This window comes from Polypterus senegalus, chromosome 9 (genome assembly GCF_016835505.1).
Source record: "Polypterus senegalus isolate Bchr_013 chromosome 9, ASM1683550v1, whole genome shotgun sequence".
NCBI lineage: Eukaryota > Metazoa > Chordata > Cladistia > Polypteriformes > Polypteridae > Polypterus > Polypterus senegalus.
In genome coordinates, this window is record NC_053162.1 from 88,408,756 (window position 1) to 88,428,968 (window position 20,213).

Sequence of the window (20,213 nt, forward strand, 5' to 3'; positions counted from 1 at the left end):
AGAACACTTCCACACCTGAAGAGTTTGGAACAATGTTGTCTGTCTAAGCATGAAATCTGAGAAGATTGGAGGGAGGCCAGTTGTACTCTTCCAGCTCATTTCACAGCACCACTTGATTCCTGACTGTGAGGAATCTTTGCTGTAGCATTTAGCCCTATGAAAAACTGTCCGACTTTACATTGTCTGAGAGGCTTGTCCCTTTAATGGTTGCATTGGACAGGTCTGCTAAGAGAGTTCTATACTGGTGTCAGTTGTTGCCAGAGAAGACTCATTTCATTCCAGAATTGATTATGGAGCCTGACTTGTAAGTTACATAGGGAGGAAGGTTTAAATCTATGCAGTGACTGAACTGGAATGAGTTTTTAGTTGGGAGATTAAATTGCTTGAAGGCTCACTGGCAAAGAAAGAGAAGAATGTCAAGAGTGTAATGGAAGGAAAGAGGGAGAGAGAGAGAGTCAGAGGTGATGTCAACTTTCCATGCTAGATCTCATGGATGGCTTTTATTTAGAGAGTTACAGACATCTAGAAGATTTTTAGGGGCTTTTTGGAAGGTTAGTGTTGTTGGTTATTTGCACAAAGTGTGGACATTTATGAGACTCATTTATTAGAGAGTGATATAATGCTTTGTGTGCCAGAGTTGCTTATTATGTGAGTAATATATGTATTATTTTTTGAGAAATGTCTTGCTTTCAAAGAAATGCGTACTTTATTTATTTTTTGGCCAATTTGTTTGATTTTCAATAAACTGCTCTTCGAATTTAACAGGTGATAATAAACTGTTCATTTCAAAACTTTTCCTTTTTTTATCAGTTTTTAAATTACAGTTGAGTATGTACTAAAGCTAACCATGATTTAAGGAATAGATGTGTGTTAGCTACTATGAAAGAAGTTATTTTTTTAATTTATATACACAGATGAAAGGCACAGTTTTGAGTCTTTCGCAGAAAACTAGGTTAATGGTTACCAGGGGAATTTTATACTGAACAGTTCAGAAGCTGTACTTTTATGTCAATCATTGGTACCAGAGGTTTTAACAACTGAAAACCTATTCACATGTATCTTAATTGGACAGAAATTACTGTAGAAACTTGATATTTGAAAAGTTTAAGACCGCAGTAATATCAATGAACAGAGCCAAATCCTGTTTTTGACTCCCAAGGTTTGTCAAAGAAGTTTTCAATGGCTAAATATTCTTCATATAAGACAAAATATCGATTTAACATATCTGTAAAGAAATCATTAAGTCTACAGTTAAAGCCAGACTATTACTTAGTAAACGTATTTACTTACATGTAGCGATCAAAAGATTATTTGTTTCAGCAAGCACATGTATAATATTTGTAATATTTACCCTCAGTATTTATTTTCTGGTGAATATTTTGTTGTTGAAATAATGTATAGTACTGCAAACAAGAAAGTTGAATGTGTGTTTGACTGGAGGACTTTAGTCTAAATTTTCATGTGTTAATAACAAAGAACATGAAGAGTACATAAATTTGAATTTTACCCCAGCTCAGTTGATGTTAGAGTAATGACAATGTGTAAGTGCCTAAAAACTAATTATAGGAGCCTCTGTTTACATGGCTGCAACTCCAGTTTGCCATTTCAGGACAGTACTTCAAACATTTGTCACCGAAATCTGTTTTCTGTTTCATTACTTGTTATTTAATTGACTCCTTACTAGACCAGGGTAAAAATATCAGTTTTCTCATTGATTATTGTTTTTCATTTAAATGATTCAATTTCAATTCTTGAAGTCTTAAGATCAACTCTAGATCCTTGTTTTAAAATTTAAAATTTTAACATTTTTGAGACTGATCAATATGACTGCTACAAGAGAGCAGCTGAAGAATATAGAAAGACTTAATTTTGACTTTTTCAAGATTTTTTTAAATCTGCTATGGGGTAATAAATTTGGCAGTAAAAAACAACAGTTTAGTTGAAGGGTATCTACATGGAGATTCACAGCACACATATAAGTTAATCATATAAGCAATATTTGATTATTCATGATTTATTCATTTTTTAATAAAGTAGATACCATTGCATTATGTTAAAAATGGAGCCCCCATAATATGTGTGGACTCTAATGTGGTGATACATATGTTAGTTAAATTATGGTGAATTTTGAATTCATGTAATGCAGTGAATTTTATTTTTTTAAAGCAATGATATTTTTTTCCACATCTTCTAAATACTTATGTTAACTGTTCATTATTAATTAAATATGTCTCTCTATTATATTAAAAAAGTTCTCCGTCATGTCCACATTATTCAGCCTTGACCACTCCCCTCCACACCGCTTGCCCAGTCATTACTCCTACTCCGTGCATCCTCTCTCCATACCATCCCATGGCACTCTCAGTACTAACTCACTGTTCAATGCAGTCAGTTATAATGGCAGGGCAGAAAAACAAATTTAATTTCAAAAGATCTCTGGTCTCAGAATTAATCTGAATAAAAGTGTACTCTTTCCAGTGAATTCTCAAGCATATAATATTAGATTAGACACCCTACCTTTTATCATTGCAGAACAGTTTAAATACCTAGGGGTAAACATCACAAGTAAACATAAAGCTCTTTATCAACAAAATTTCGCTGTCTGCATGGAAAAAATTAAGCAAGACTTGCATAGATGGTCAACCCTTCATCTCACTCTAGCTGGAAGAATTAACACTGTTAAGATGCTTAGAGATCTTTATATAGACAATGTCTTTGCATCCTATGAACAATGACATTCCAAATATAACATTCCAGCTACACATTTCTTTCACTATCTTCAAATTAGGAACTTTGTTAAACAGAACCTGCGCGATTTTCCTCATCTTGCACCCTCATCCATGCTGGAAAAAATATTGCTCAATTTCAAGGACTCAAGACACCATCTCTGCAATACATAAAATTATTTTACAGTCCCTCCCTTTCAAAGATCCAAGAGGACACTGGGAAAAAGATCTCTCAAATAATATATCAGAAAAGGAGTGGAAAATAACAATGCAGAGAATTCACTCGAGCTCCATATGCGCAAAGCATACAATTATTCAACTCAAAATTATATATCGAGCACATCTGTCTTGCCTAAAACTCTCCAAAATGTTTCCAGGGCAAGATCCAACCTGCGAACGCTGCAATCAAGTCCCAGCATCACTGGGTCACATGTTTTGGACCTGCACCAAATTAACATCATTCTGGACCAAAATTTTTAATTACCTTTCATACAGCCTTGGTCTCATAATCCCTCCTAACCCATTAACAGCTGTGTTTGGTGTTCTTCCAGATGGGTTTAAAGTGGAGAAAGACAAACAAACTGTGATTGCATTTACTACACTTTTGGCACACACACTTATTTTGCTAAACTGGAAGAATCCTAACTCTCCTCTTTTAAGTCAGTGGGAAACCGATGTATAATACTATTTGAAATTGGAAAAAATCAAATACTCAGAGGATCTGAAGGGATTTTTTTTCAAAACATGGCAGGATCTAATCAGTAATATTTTAGAACTAGCAAAATACTCGCGCTTTGCAGCGGCGAAGTACTGCCTTAAAATTTTTATTAAGAAGAAAATTAAACCTTTTTAAACTGAGGGAAAATATACCAATAATTATTTGTTAAGGATCTCTTTGTATACCACATTGTCAGTTCGGCCCTCCGGTTGTAATATGACCAAGCTGTGCGCTGAGCTTACTCTTGAGCATGCAACATACAGTTGGCCATGTGAAAAGTAATCTTGTTTCAAATCTCACAGCTTGGATTGCTGCTGTCATAATCGGTTTGAGTTTCATGGTTTGTTTCAATTATGACAGTATTTGCAGGACTTGTGTTGAAGTGACATTCGGCATCTGTCAAGCGTTGTAAGCATACAACCAGTTTCATCGATGACTTTGCATCCAGCTTTTGACAGTTTAAACATTCATAAACATCAAAGTGTCCACTACTGAAATCGTCACCTGTGAATCTAAGATGTTTAATAGGCATTGGCAGTTGTCGAAAGGTGTAAAATATTTGGCCATTTCGGTACACTTGAAAGCGGCAACCGAACAATTCAGCGGCAGCCATCAACTCACATGCAGAACCATAGGTGAAGGGCTTAAGCATTTCACGCTTCTAGTGCTCCTGTGTAGTATAATTAACTCCTGTACCGTCAGCAGTCCACACCTTAAACCTGTCAGCCTTCTACCTACACGGGATGTTGGAGAATTAGTGACGTTGGAAAGTTCAATATGGCGGCCGACAGTGGCGTCATACCACCGAATTAAGTACATACATTGGTTTCTATTAGCGCAGGGAAGCCGCCTACCAAATTTCGTGAAGATGGGGCCATAAATAAGAAAGTTCAACATGGCGGACGTTGTCGACCTTTATGACCGTTACGTGTAGAATTTCAAAATAACACCTACTTAACTTTTGTAAGTAAGCTGTAAGGAATAAGCCTGCCAAATTTCAGCCTTCTACCTACACGAGAAGTTGGAGAATTAGTAAGTGAGTGGGTCAGTGAGGGCTTTGCCTTTTATTAGTATAGACTAGCAAAATACCCACGCTCCTCAGCGGAGAAGTTGTATGAAAAAGAAAAGGAAACATTTTGAAAATAACGTAACATGATTGTCAATGTAATTGTTTTGTCACTGTTGAGAGTGATGAGTGTTGCTGTCATATATATACTGTATATATATATATATATATATATATATATATATATATATATATATACACACACATATATATACATATCTACATATACACACATACATATACATACACACACATATATACACACAAATACATATATATATACATACACACATATATAAACATATATATATATACATATCTACATATACACACACACACACACACACACACACATATATATATATATATATATATATATATATATATATATATATATATATATATATATACATATACATATATACAGTTTTTTGGGGTGCGAGCAACTGTTGCTGGGGGTGCCAGAATCCATGAAGGAAGAAAAATGAAAAACATTATTTGTACAAAATCTTAATTTATTTATCCATTTCAAAATAATTAAATGGGCAGGCTATTTCGTATCAGTGCAATACGCTGCTTGTTAAAACGGATGACTCCCTCTCTTACGTGCAAGTCTGCGTGGATATTATGAATATCGTTTCTGTTCAAGTTCTATTTAAATTTTAAATAGAAGGAATTTTTATTTAGTCGACAGAATATTATTCCGGAATAAATCAACTCATAAAAATATATCCTGTCTAAATTATACAAGTTAGAAATAAAGTAAACGTTAAAAGAACAAACATTCAAATTTCTTTACTCTTATGTAATTTTATATAAAAAATTAACTTAAATTTTAAATATCCCAAAAGATTTTGCTCTCCGTTAAATATATATCCTGTCAAAATTATACAAATTCAAATATGAACATGCTGCATAACAAAACCTGGAAATATAAATAAAATTTGTTCTTTTCAGCAATAACAAATCAAATCATTCAGTTGTCTTTGCTCTTATGTCATTTTATCAGATGGACGCCTGGCATCTTTTTTTGGCAACAAGTTCGTTTATGTTTGGTGTGAGGTTCTGTGTTGTGGAGATTCTCAGGATGGACTGCAGGTGCTCATCAGTGAGGCGACTCCTGTGTGCTGTTTTGTTAGTCTTCATGACTGAGAAGAGAGACTTCTCTCACAGATATGTGGTACCAAACATGCACAAGGTTCGAGCCGCATGTAGACGGAGTTGGAGCATTTTCTGCGGGAATGGAGTGAATAAACTGTGCGGGCCGTGCAGTATCGTACTTTGCCTTCAGTGTGCCATTACACTGCAGCTCAATCACCTCCATCTGAATCTGCACAGGTGCAGTTTCCACATCAACGGCAAATGGGTTGCGAAACAACTCAAAATTCTTTTTTTGTTCTTCAAAGTCACCAAAGCGCGTGCGAACTCAGTGCGCAGTGCTCAGTTTATCAGCAAAGTGCGTGTTTGGGAACACCGTTGTGCCGACTTGGTTCAACATTACTTGGCAACAGGGAAAGTTGGGCAAGTTGCACTGGTGCATTTGTGTCTCCCATAAAAGTAGCTTCACTTGAAATCACTTTGTGATTTTGCACAGGTAAAAACGTCTGCTGAAGTGTCAGATTCTTCTTTAACTCTTCTGCTTTCTGTATCTTGTGCATTGCATTCAGGTCTTTCAGGTTATCTTGATGTTTTGTCTCATAGTGCCGTCTTAGATTAAATTCTGTAATTACAGCCACATTAGCTCCACAAATGAGACACACGGGTTTACCGGCAATGTCAGTAAACATATACTCAGCCTCCCATCGGTTTTTAAAGGCTCTATGTTCAGAATCACCTTTTCTCTTCGCATCGTGTGGGCTAGCTTCGCAATAACTTGCAGCATCATAAGCTAGACTTGATTAACGCGTAAGTGTTAGCAAGGCAGCTGAAGCGCTGCATTATGGGATCTGTAGTTTATTGTGTTACCAGCGCTTCATATCCCCGGGCCATTAATAACAATAATACAGTATATAAAATGATCTCGGGCGGATATAATTACACCGGGCGGATGTGGCCCATGGGCCTTGAGTTTGACACATATGGACTAAATAGAACTTGAAAAGAAATATTTTTTCGAATGTGATCGCGCAATTCAGATCGAGTTGACGCGCACTACAGTACATCGAGCCGTGCTATTGTGGTTTTGCCTGTGTGCCTCAATAAGTTACCCTCCCTCGCTCTTACTTTTTACCGCTCATCTAATGAATACACTGAGTATGGCTTTACCAAAACGATCATTGATCGCTAATAAAGTATCCATTATTCATAAAGCTTCAATTGGTGATCTGTCTTTCTGCGTTAACTGCATATTTTTTCATACGTCTCCGACCAAGGGGATGCAAGGCTAAAATGAATCGAGAAGCGCGCGTACATACTTAGTGCATCCCCTCTCGGGAATCGAACCTCGGCGCTAGAGGCGAAGCCTCTACTATTGCTCCAGGGCGTGCGGTTTGTCTATTTGAGCTTAGCCGTGTAATTCGGTTTTTGTTCAGCACTCTTTGGAACTGTTGCTTTTTGTCTACGCACTGCGTCAGTTCACGTGAGCCGCTGAATATGGTTTTATATGTCGCTCGCTTCTAATTGTTTTGCTGCCTTCTTAATTATATAATGCATGTTTTCTTCAGTGCTATTTGTAGCTCTTCCTGGTTTTCTACGTAATGCGTGATTATGTGAGAGGCGTGATGATGTCACACGAAACTCCGCCCCCCACGGCTTTCGAGCTTAACTCCATTACAGTAAATGGAGAAAAATAGCTTCTAGTTATGACCATTATGCATAGAATTTCGAAATGAAACCTGCCCAACTTTTGTAAGGAAGCTGTAAGGAATGAACCTGCCAAATTTCAGCCTTCTACCTATACGGGAAGTTGGAGAATTAGTGATGAGTCAGTCAGTCAGTCAGTCAGTCAGTGAGGGCTTTGCCTTTTATTAGTATAGATAAGCTCTTAAAGCACAGAGGAAGCAATTATTTCTGTATTTCTTTTTCTTCTCCATTCATCTCTATTGGTTTATCAAACTCGTCAATTTAGGTATGTTTACAGGCCTTAAGTTTTACTCCGTTGGCCATGCTCTCTGTCTCAGGGGTGGGGCTTGACTTGTTCTCAATCCAACTTTTTGTAAAAATTGATTGATTTGTATGGAATAATCGCAATAAAATTAATAAAATTTCAAAAAAAAAAAAAAGAAAAACAAATTTATCTATTCAAGATAAAATCTGTTCTCGATAGAAAAAGAACAGAAGAGCTGATAATGAACATCGAAAAAAAAATATGAACAAATTAGAGCTGCATATAATAAAAATCAAGAACAAAGAATTTTTCAAATTTATGAAAAAGAGAAAAATGTCCCAAACAATATGCAACAACATTTTTAGAATGTAAGTTAGAGGATAAAGTAATTTATAATATTGTTTTTGACAAGACATTAATATCATTAAATTTTTTATTTAATTTTTATAATGTTTTATTACGTTTTACATTTTTACGTTTTACTACAAGAAAAAATGTAATGCTAAGGAGGCTACATTAAATTACTGAAAAATTATTCATCAATGGAAAACAACAATGTTGAGTTTACCCATTCTTGTACATTTAAAGTTTTTTTTGTAATCAATTTTTTAATGTCAAACAAATAGTAAAGCAACCAAAACGGATAAGATTTAATATTATAAAATAACCTGTACAAGATGTTCTGCAATTAAACAATTTGTAAACTAACAAAGAAAAGTGATCCTTTTTCAAGAAGACGTAATAATCTCTTTTTTATGTTACTGTTGCAAAGATTTGATTACCTACAATGATGGGTGGGGTATTTGTATTCACAAAATCATTGAATGGATGTTTAATTAATTTAGGTAGAGTCTGGGGCTTCAGAGTCATTATCAGTGTCTGTTTTGTATAAAGCATTTTTGTTAATCATGTTACAACTAAACAGACACTGAACAAAGATTTAGTTACTGCTTCCACGATATGTTTTTGTTGTTTGTCAAGCAAACATAATGTTGTTTGTCTGTCAAATCAAACACCCTGCCCCTTCTAAATTCGCAAAAGTTTGTGAGCAAAGACTAATATATATTAGTTCATAATACTGTGTGTGTGTGTGTGTGTGTGTGTATATATATATATATATATATATATATATATATATATATATATATATATATATATATATATATATATAATTATAATTATATTATTGTAAAAGAGACAAGAGGAGACAGCATAAAGGTTTGGGATTTCCGGCCCCGTATACTGTAGAAAAATCCACAATAAACAAAACAGGTCAAAATATATAAACGAAAATTGTTCATATGCGCGACGCCATACAAGATGTCGGCGGCCATTTTATAAGGGAGGAGCCTGAAGTGGAGGAATGCTGGGAAGGATCCGTGAGGGAGTGGGACTGATGACGTCAGGAAAAATGGCGGAGGAAGGGCGGAAGTAACATACTGCTGGAATGAGGCTTATGGTGGCGGACCGTCTTTTTTCCTGGAAGAAAGCAAAGGAGAAAGGTTAGTACCCCGCCACGTCTTCCGAAGCGTGTTAAGGTCTCCTATTCGGGCGGACCTAACCGAGAGGTCATGGATGCGAGAGAGGGCATCGGCATTGGCCTGAAGGTTGCCGCGACGATAAGTGACCGTGAACTTATAGGGTTGCAAGTCCAGAAACCACCTGGTGACCCGTGGATTCGACTCTTTGTGCAGGGACATCCACTGAAGCGCAGCGTGATTGGTCACTAGAGTGAACTCGCGACCCAACAGGTAGTAAAGGAGATTGGTTACAGCCCACTTAATGGCCAAGGCTTCCCTCTCCACTGCCGCATACCTGGTCTCTCCGGTCCAGCAGTTTTCGGCTTAAGTACATCATGGGGTGTTCGACACCATCGATGCTTTGGCTCAACACGGTGCCCAGGCCTGTGTCCGAAGCATCGGTCTGGAGGATAAAAGGGAGCCCAAAATCAGGGGTCCTTAATACAGGTGCCGACGTTAGGGCCTTTTTTAGGTCACTGAATGCGTGTTCCGCCTTGTCGTTCCATACCACGTGCAGGGGAGCGCCCTTCTTTGTTAAATTGGTCAAGGGTGCTGCCCTTTCGGAGAAGCGGGGTACGAACCGGTGGTAGTACCCCGCCAACCCCAAGAAAGCTTGCACCTGTCTCTTGGTATTCGGACAGGGCCATTCCAGGATGTCTTTGATTTCTCACCTGTCCTCGTCCCACAAGGTTGCCTAAATATTTGGCCTCCTTCAAGCCAAAAAACACTTACGGGGGTTAATGCGGAGGCCAGCTTTAGCTAGTGTCGCGAGGACAGCAGAGACCTGCAATAGATGCTCCTCCCAGGTGCCGGAATAGATGACGATGTCATCCCGGTAGGCGGCACTATAGGACTGGTGGGGCTTCAGCACTCTATCCACCAGACGTTGAAATGTCGCTGGGGCCCCGTGCAGCCCAAATGGGAGGACCTTGTATTGCCAGTGTCCACTAGGGGTGCCAAAGGCCGTTTTTTCTTTTGCAGATGCCGTTAAGGGAATTTGCCAATACCCTTTCGTCATGTCAAGAGTAGTCAAGTATCGAGCCTCACCCAGCCTTTCAAGTAGGTCATCAATGCGGGGCATCGGGTAGGCGTCGAACTTGGAGACCTGATTCAGACGTCTGAAGTCATTACAGAACCTCCAGGTCCAGCTTGGAAACGAGGACGATAGGACTGGACCAAGGACTATGGCTTTCCTCAATAATGTCCATATCCAACATCTGTTGCACCTCCAGTTCCACTTCAGCGCGTTTTGCCTCCGGGAGTCTATAGGGTCACTCCCGGACGATTTCTCCAGGGTCCATGACTATGTCATGCGCAATCAGTGAGGTCCGGCCCGGTGACTTGCTCACTACTTCGGGGACAGCCCGGATTGCCTGGGTTATCTCCTGCCGCTGTAGGGGTGTCAGCTCGTAGGGAGAGGGATCTACGAGTGTCGGGAAACGTCTCCCTGTCCTTCCAAGGTTTTAATAAATTAACGTGGTAGATCCTCTCACTCGGCCGACAATTAGGTTGTTTAACTAAATAGTCGACGAACCCCTTTCTTTCCTTAACCTCGTATGGCCCCTGCCAGTGAGCTAGCAACTTGGAATGGGAGGTAGGTACGAGCACCATCACTCGATCCCCCGGGCGGAACTCCTGGAGGACGGAGTTGCAGTTGTAACACCGGGCCTGCGCTGCCTGCGCACGAGTCACGTGGTCCTTTAGGAGTGGCCTGATTTTAGTGAGCCTGTCGCTCAGTTGCGCCACATACTCCAATATATTGGAGGAGGGAAGGGCATCAGCCTCCCAGCCCTCTTTTAGTATGTCTAAAAGTCCTCAGGGTTGTCACCCGTACAATAACTCAATAGGGGAGAAGCCCGTAGAGGCCTGGGGCACTTCCCGGTAAGCAAAAAGCACGAGCGGTAGGAGCTGGTCCCAATTCCTGCCATCGCCGTTGACTACTTTGCGGAGCATCTGTTTAAGCGTCTGATTAAAACGCTCTACCAGCCCGTCTGTTTGAGGGTGATAGATAGACGTCTTCAGGTGCTTTATCCGGAGTAATCTGGCGACCTCCCTGAACGTATCTGAGGTGAAGGGTGTACCCTGGTCCATGAGGACTTCTTTGGGTATACCTACTCTAGAAAATAAGTTGACTAATTCTCGTGCGATGTTTTTTGTGTTAGCGGAGCTCAGGGGAACCGCTTCTGGGTATCGGGTAGCGTAATCCACCATGACCAATATATATTTATGTCCACGGTTTGAGGGTTCCAGGGGTCCTACTAAGTCCACCCCTATTCTGTCAAAGGGAATGTCTATCAGGGGTATAGGGACGAGAGGAGCGCGGTCCCTCCTAGGAATCTGGCGAATCTGACATTCCGGACAGGATTGGCAGAAACGCTGGGCCAGTAAAAGCGGAGTTTGATCCTCTCCAAAGTTTTTTCGGCCCCGAGGTGGGCACCTAGGAGGTGAGTGTGAGCTAGTTCACATACCTCCCACCGGAAGGTACGCGGAACTAGCAACAACTTCCGCACCTCGCCCTCGTGGGTCGCCACCCAATACAACAGATCATTCTAAAGAACAAAGAAGGGCTCGCGTGGCATGGATCCGTCAGCTTGTGAGCTGCCTGGAAGAACAATAGCATTCTGGGCAAACCGCAGTGAATCGTCATTCCACTGCTCCCTTTTAAATGAGGCAGGCGTGGACCGAAATTGATGGTCCAAGTTGCTCAGGGGGTCTTGTGAGCAGGTCAGCGGAAGCGTTCCCTGGCTCGTCCCTTCTCCGGCGGATACTTCAGGGTCCGGGTCCGTCGCAGAGGAAGCGTCCTCCGATGTGCCTGCGCCATTAGGGCCTGCCCCAGAGCATGTCGTGGAGACCGCAGGAAGGGTGCCCCGCCCCCTCATAACCAGACCCAGTGAGGCTCCGGGAGCGGTGTGTGTCTTACCGCATTTTTTGTGTGACCAGTCTTGTCCCAAAATCACTGGATAGGGGGGTTCGGGCAACACCGCGACCATCAAGTTAGATAATTGCCCCCTCCAGGTGATGTAGCACTGTGCGGAACGGTATGACTTGGTCTCCCCATGCACGCAAGTGACTTGCAAATGTTGCTTAAGCCACTGTCACGGTAATACATAATGGCGAGCGACAATGGTTATGTTACTGCCGGAGTCAAGTAGAGAGCCACCACCGAATGCCCATTCAATAACACCACTCCCGTGTTCGGACTCGCCAGGGGGTGCGACGGAGTACAGTACCTCTCTGCGGTGGCCCAGGTGCAGTCCATCAGCTTCGTGGTGGTGTTCAGGGGACAGGTGGCAGTAGGTGGCCGGTCTCACCGCACTTTTAACAACGCAGGGAGGTCGGCTTTTCTTTGGGTTTCGGCGGCGCTTCCGCAGCGCGTCGAGAGGGCTCGGGGGTGGCTGCCCGTCCCTGTCGGTTCCCACGAGCTTGCCTTTCCGACACCCCGGCTCGGAAGACCGCGAGCTGACATTCCAGGACTTCCAGGAGTCCTGGCATGTCCTTATAAGGGTGGCGCCGGACCTGCTGGGTGAGGGAGCTAGGCATGGCATTTACCAGGCCCTCACAGGCCACCTGCTCAACGACTTTCCGGGCCTGGGGACCCTCGGGCCGTAACCAATGCCCCATTTTTCCCCAGAAGTCGAAGGCCTGTGCTCGGGCCGGCTTCTCAGGGTCAAATTGCCAGCTCCGCCATTCACTCGCCTGCTGGCCCGGCGTGATGCCGTAGCGTGCCAGGATCTACTGTTTTAGGAGGTCGTAACTCGCGGCCTCCTCCTCAGGGAGATCGTAATAAGCCCGCTGCGCGGGTCCCTTCAGATAGGGCGCCAAAATGGACGCCCACTCGGACCACTGCCACTTGTTCCCGGTGGCCGTCCTTTCAAATATGCCCAGGTATCACTCTTATGTCATCTGCTTCTGTCATAGGTACTAGAGGCGGAGGCGTTGGTCGAGGTGGGTCGGGCCTTACCCCCTGGGCTTCCGCCAACTTGGCCTTCATTGCCTCCAACTCCTGGGTGGTAGCGGCTTGCGCTTCCTGCAGGGACAGGATCTGGGCATTCATCCCCTGCAGCACTGTGTTGAGGTCCTGTCCTTCAGTCATTTTATTCGGATTTGTATCCTGCCGGCTACGCCACTGTAAAAGAGACAAGAGGAGACAGCATAAAGGTTTGGGGTTTCCGGCCCCGTATACTGTAGAAAAATCCACAATAAACAAAACAGGTCAAAATATAGAAACAAAAATTGTTCATATGCGCGACGCCATACAAGACGTCGGCAGCCATTTTATAAGGGAGTAGCCAGGAGTGGAGGAATGCTGGGAAGGAACCGTGAGGGAGGATGGGACTGATGATGTCAGGAAAAATGGCGGAGGAAGGGCGGAAGTAACGTACTGTGGGAATAAGGCTTATGGTGGCGGAGCGTCTTTTTTCCAGGAAGAAAGCAAAGGAGAAAGGTTAGTACCCGCCACTCCCTGCCGCTGACGCCTTCCGAGCGTGTTAAGGTCCTACCAGAGTCTCCTATTCGTGCGTGAATATATATATATATATATATATATATATATATATATATATATATATTTATATATTTATAATATTTTATATTTACTTGAGTAACTTTTTAAAAAAATTGTACTTCTAAGATTAGTTTTACTGCACCATACTTTTTACTTTTATTTGAATTCATTTGTAAAGAAGAAACGCTACTCTTACTCCGCTACATTGGGCAACACTCGAATCATTACTTTTTTTCCATTAGATAAAGTCTGACAGACAATTTTCAGTCTGCTCTGTGTAGCGTATGCTGTCAAGTTGCGCACACGCCTTCCATTGCGTCTCTGGCTCTGACGCAAGGTTTTGGATGTTCCCCAAATCAAGGCGCTGCAGCTTTGAGGACAGATGTTGCATTTTTTGTTTGAAAGCATTAACTGTGCTAATCATATTGACCACGGTTTTCTCTTTTCCTTGCCGCTGTAAATTGTAACATGTTGGTCAGATCGGACAAAAAATGCCAAGTCTAGCGGCCATTGATCGTTATTAAGTTGCTTGTATTCTGCATGTTTAATGACACAGAGAAACTCCTTTTTCTCTGGCCAGGGGCCTTGAAATCTCAGCAGGAATTTCTCCCTAGCCATCTGCCTCAACGAAGGCATCTTTTATCATCTCTCCATCTTGGAAGGACTTCTTATGCTTAATGATCGAGTCACTCACACAAATCGATGCTTCGGTGTGTCTGCCGTTGCTTTTGAATTCAGCCGAGTGAAAAATGACGGCTTTCCGATTTAACTGCGATTTTAGTTCCCTCTCCTTTCTCTTTCTCAGATCTCTTTTTGGAAGGAAGTCAGTTTCAAAGTTTTTATGAACAGTTCAAAAGTGCCTTTCCACATTTTCCTTCTTTGGAATAGCAATGATAAATTGACAGATCAGACAAACACACTTCGATTGTGACATTGTGAGAAAAAAAATCCTCTTCCAATTCCACACTCACAGCCCATAAACAACATTTTTTTTTTAAATCCCTTCTTTAGTCGATATAAATTGGAAGGCTAACTGGATCACTTAGATAGTCGGAGTTCTGCAGTAGCTTGCCCGTTTGATCATGCATGCAGGATGACCAGTGTGTTAGAAGAAAAGAGATCTCAGACTGGCCGCCCTGTATGTCAATCAAGTGGCAAATGCCATAGGGAGGATATATGATAGACTAACATTTAAAAAAAAATTTTTTTTGAATGCACCGCGATCTACCTGCACTCCCTTTCCGATCTACTGGTCTATCGCGATCGACGCATTGGGCACCCCTGGTATACAGCATCAAGCACACACTGCCTCAGCCATGCTGTCTGTTGAGCTGCTCTCATATGGCAAACACTTTAGAGCCTTTCCTCGCGGTTCAGAAACAGTTTCATTCCAAGAACTATAAACACACTCAATCAGTCCATCAAGTGCTCCTTGTAGAACTGTTTGTACTTATAAGTGCAGTTACCTCACTGTAAACTTGCGATACAGTTATAATATTGCACAACCTGAGCCACTTTATAAAGCGGGTATTTACATTTGATGACGATATCATTTTTAAGATGAAATGCAGCAAAATATGTTTATTATATTATACAGATAAAACTTTAACTTAATTTAAATAATCTATATTGTTAATAAATAAACATGTGAGGAAACAGTGTTGCAGCGCTACCAAGGAGATGGCGCTCCATTCACGTATTGTTCCTGCCTCGCGCTGTATTCCTGCTGGGACTCGCACAACACTGGATAAATAGAATAATTTAACATGTACAGTGGGATGCAAAAGTTTGGGCAACCTTGTTAATAGTCATTATTTTCCTGTATAAATTGTTGATTGTTACGATAAAAAATGTCAGTTAAATGTATCATATTGGAGACACACACAGTGATATTTGAGAAGTGAAATGAAGTTTAAACAAAATCAGGCAGGTGCATAAATTTGGGCACCGTTGTCATTTTATTGATTCCAAAACTTTTAGAACTAATTATTGGAACTCAAATTGGCTTGGTAAGCTCAGTGACCCCTGACCTACATACACAGGTGAATCCTATAATAAGAAAGAGTATTTAAGGGGGTCAATTGTAAGTTTCCCTCCTCCTTTAATTTTCTCTGAAGAGTAGCAACATGGGGGTCACAAAACAACTCTCAAATGACCTGAAGACAAAGATTGTTCACCATCATGGTTTAGGGGAAGGATACAGAAAGCTGTCCCAGAGATTTAAGCTGTCTGTTTCCACAGTTAGGAACATATTGAGGAAATGGAAGACCACACGCTTAGTTCAAGTTAAGGCTCGGAGTGGCAGACCAGGAAAGATTTCGGATAGACAGAAGCGACGAATGTTGAGAACAGTCAGAGTCAACCCACAGACCAGCACCAAAGACCTACAACATCATCTTGCAGCAGATGGAGTCACTGTGCATCGTTCAACCATTCGGCGCACTTTACACAAGGAGATGCTGTATGCGAGTGATGCAGAGGAAGCCTTTTCTCCGCCCACAGCACAAACAGAGCCGCTTGAGGTATGCTCAAGCACATTTGGACAAGCCAGCTTCATTTTGGAATAAGGTGCTGTGGACTGATGAAACTAAAATTGAGTTGTTTGGGCATAACAAGTGGCGTTATGCATGGAGGAAAAAGAACACAGCATTCCAAGAAAAACCTGCTACCTACAGTAAAATATGGTGGTGGTTCCATCATGCTGTGGGGCTGTGTGGCCAGTGCAGGGACTGGGAATCTTGTCAAAGTTGAGGGATGCATGGATTCCACTCAGTATCAGCAGATTCTGGAGACCAATGTCCAGGAATCAGTGACAAAGCTGAAGCTGCGCCGGGGCTGGATCTTTCAACAAGACAACGACCCGAAACACTGCTCAAAATCCACTAAGGCATTCATGCAGAGGAACAAGTACAACGTTCTGGAATGGCCATCTCAGTCCCCAGACCTGAATATAATTGAAAATCTGTGGTGTGAGTTAAAGAGAGCTGTCCATGCTCGGAAGCCATCAAACCCGAATGAACTAGAGATGTTTTGTAAAGAGGAATGGTCCAAAATACCTTCAACCACAATCCAGACTCTCATTGGAACCTACAGGAAGCGTTTAGAGGCTGTAATTTCTGCAAAAGGCGGATCTACTAAATATTGATTTCATTTCTTTTTTGTGGTGCCCAAATTTATGCACCTGCCTGATTTTGTTTGAAAAATTATTGCACACTTTCTGTAAATCCAATAAACTTCATTTCACTTCTCAAATATCACTCTGTGTGTCTCCTGTATGATATATTTAACTGACATTTTTTATCGTAACAACCAATGATTTAAACAGGAAAATAATGACTATTAACAAGGTTGCCCAAACTTTTGCATCCCACTGTACTACGAAGATATTTCAATGTTCCTTAAAAGTTTTGAAGAATCAGCGTTCTAACCTTACCAATGGCTTTACATCTATTACAGTGCTGATTGTGTGGTGAGTACGTTTGAAAGAGCAGTACTGCTGCAATAAATTATTTCATCAAAGGATGCAAGGAGCAAGCATTTTGCGTGAGGCATGAACAATCACTGTGCCACTGTGTTCCCATGTTTAATAACATGCTTTAACTCATATCATAATGAAAATGATACTAATTATACATCTCAGTATTTTAATCCTGTAGTATCACAAATGTAATGGATTCTGTGTCCTGTCGGAGGAAGAGAAAGCCAGTTCAAGAAGCACGTTGTGATTCACATACATAGAGCACGTGGGAGATCAAATACAAAATAAAGCATTTAACTTGGTACTTTAGTTACGATGGGATTTGAGAAACTAGTAAATTAAACAATTTTAAGATGAAGTTTATGATGTTCTACTTTAATAATAAAATAAACTGTGATTAAAGTGGAAACTTAGAGATTAAAGTTGACATTTCGTGCTTTTTTCCCCACTGTGTGCCTATTTATTTCTCTCTGTACCCTAATAAGCTTTCATATGACACTCAGACGTGGGCTACGACTCGCCATTTCACGGCGACTTTGATATCTGACAACTTCTTTTTTATTTCGGGCACTGTGCAACTTTGTGAACTTGAGCCTTCAATTTTCTCCGACACTCTGTGTAACTCGATCAACTTCCTTTTGTTGTTTATGCCACTGTTTAAACCAACAAATAGAATTTGTATAATGTTCATGGATGTTACAAGCTTAAATTTTTCTACAGGTCAGATTTGACAAATTTTTGTTTTGCACATGAATAGCCATAGACAGGACATAAATGAAAGCTAAACTTTGGGAGGTTAAAGATAGATAACATGAGAACAAAGGCTCTTGTTTGTCTTATAAATATAAAGTTTTCCAGTACTCATTACATGAAGCAAAAGTAATTTTGGATCCCTATAGCATACCAATAACATTTCGAAAACATTAAAAATTGCAATTAAGATATAGAGCACAGTTACTTGTTTCAGTTTTAGATTAGTTGATTTGTATTGTATGTATCTTTTATGCAATCTTTAAAATTACATAGTATTTTTTTTACCCCTTCTCAATGTAATTTGATACTTTGCTCACTTCATGTAACTCTTTTCTTTGCTTGCTATTACTACTTGCAAAGTCAATGGACATTTGCAATATCGGATAGACTGATTCAAATTAGTAAAAATGTGCTTGGTGATGATGGTGGTTCATATCTGTCACAGTTTGGTGTCCCTGATGCTTAAAAATGCATCATCTTCATAATATTGATAGGGAAGGTGTGAGTCTGTAAAAAAAATGTATTGTATTATTCTTTTTTATTGTAGTAATGTTGCCATGTACAATTTGGCATCATTAGCTCTGTGTGGGTAGTTTTTAAAGAGAAAATGTAAATATTCTATACATTTTTTACAATTCTGTTGTATTTTATTTGTCAACATTACATGACCATATTATAATTAGGCTTACTTTAGTAAAAGCTTAAACGTATTGGAAAAAAATATATCTGCTTCCTAAGTGCCAGATCTGTATGACTTTAAATAAGTGACTCAAAATGAGGAAATCTCATGTACAAATTAAAAATGTCTGATTGACTTTAATGTAATTTAGTTTACTTTTATATTGTCCAGTTGTCTTTACTGAAAAATAATATAGCTGTCTGGCATTGCGTCCTTAAAACTTAAACATTTGGAATACTTAGTACTGCAGTTATAGTACATATACTTGTAAGTCTTTTGCTTCTTATAATACCCTCTGTTGTAGACCGTAAATGCTTTTATTTATTTTGTTGTGTCACTCTGAATTCCTCATTAAATCATTACAAAGGGAAAAAAGAACAACTGTATTATAAAACAGAGAAGCAAATGCAAATTGTATAATATTTAGTGAATAGTAATTTGCCTTTTTTTTTTTTTTAAACAGTAGAGAATGTGCAGTTAAACCTAAATCTGCAGACTGAGAACAAAGGCTCCCTTGTGTCAGGCGGAGAGTTGACCGTGTGCCTGGATGGATTGGCTGTTGATCTAGGAAGTTTGCCTAACGGCAATGCAGTAACAGACAGTAAGTACCAGACTATGTGCTCTCATGCTGATATACGCTCTGTGTGAGGACTATCAGTTTTCACTTATGCACAGTATCAAAACCTGATTAGCTGTTGTTACAGTGGCAATTTTTTTTTAATTGATGAGAAACAGTACTTAGTTTGGCAGAAATCTGAAATCTATTCTGTGACTTGTGTATAGTATAGTATCAAATACAATAACATTTACATGCCATTTTTTATAACTTTATAGTACATCTGTTGCAGAAAGGAGCAAAGATGTTTCAAAGTGTTTGCCTGCCAAAACTAACTCGAGGGATGATTATAAGTAAGACGTAGTACTAGGTTGTTGTACCGTGTTAGCCATTATGAGTGTAGTGAAAAGTCAAGCAAAATGACACCTTTTATCTTGCCTGAAGAAGGGGCGGCCCTAGTTGCCTCGAAAGCTTGCATATTGTAATCTTTTTAGTTGGCCAATAGAAGGTGTCATTTTGCTTGACTTTTCACTAAGCAAGGCTTAGAAATTTTATTTAAGTTTAGGCCTAGTATTGAATTCATAATAATACATATTGTAGATAAAATCTTTTGCCAATTTTGTAAATTATTTTTGGTGACTCTAAATTGATCTTTTCAGTGGTTATGAGAGTCCTGTGATGGACTGGCACCCCATGCAAGATTAGTTTCCTCCTTGCACCTACACAAACCATTCCCCACTGAACTGGATAGACAATAGGAAAATGGATGCATGGGTGGATATAGACATATTTATAAATAATTTAACATATTAAGTTGAAGCAATATATTAATTCCTTACACTTATAATGAAAAAAGTTGATATTGTTAGTTAGTTCTGTTCAACACCAGTCAGGATCTCCTTACAATTAAATTTTAGGTCAAATTTGGTCTTGACAAAAATTGTTTTGGGCATTTCTGATTGCTTTTTGGATGGTCTCTATTATCTTATGTGAGATTGTTTATTTCTCTTGCTTCCTGTTTTGTTTTTTACGTTACATTTTATAGATTTTCTCTCCATCTCTCTTGCTTTCTCTCTATCCTTCAGCATATTATTCCCTTCTTGGGGTCAGTCATAAGGATTCATCTTCACTAGAACTTTGTATTATTAGTAGTCTCTAGTTATTGTC

The 20,213-nt window shown here is 40.2% G+C and overlaps 1 protein-coding gene across 3 annotated transcripts in view; it reads left to right on the forward strand.

Moving 5' to 3' along the window:
- Positions 1-20,213, forward strand: part of wwp2 (WW domain containing E3 ubiquitin protein ligase 2) — a 198,091-nt gene that overhangs the window by 40,082 nt on the left and 137,796 nt on the right. For all 3 annotated transcript variants that reach the window (XM_039763421.1, XM_039763422.1, XM_039763423.1), the window contains exon 5: positions 18,954-19,091. In XM_039763421.1, the coding sequence (XP_039619355.1) occupies positions 18,954-19,091 (138 nt within the window). The remainder of the gene's footprint in view (positions 1-18,953; positions 19,092-20,213) is intronic.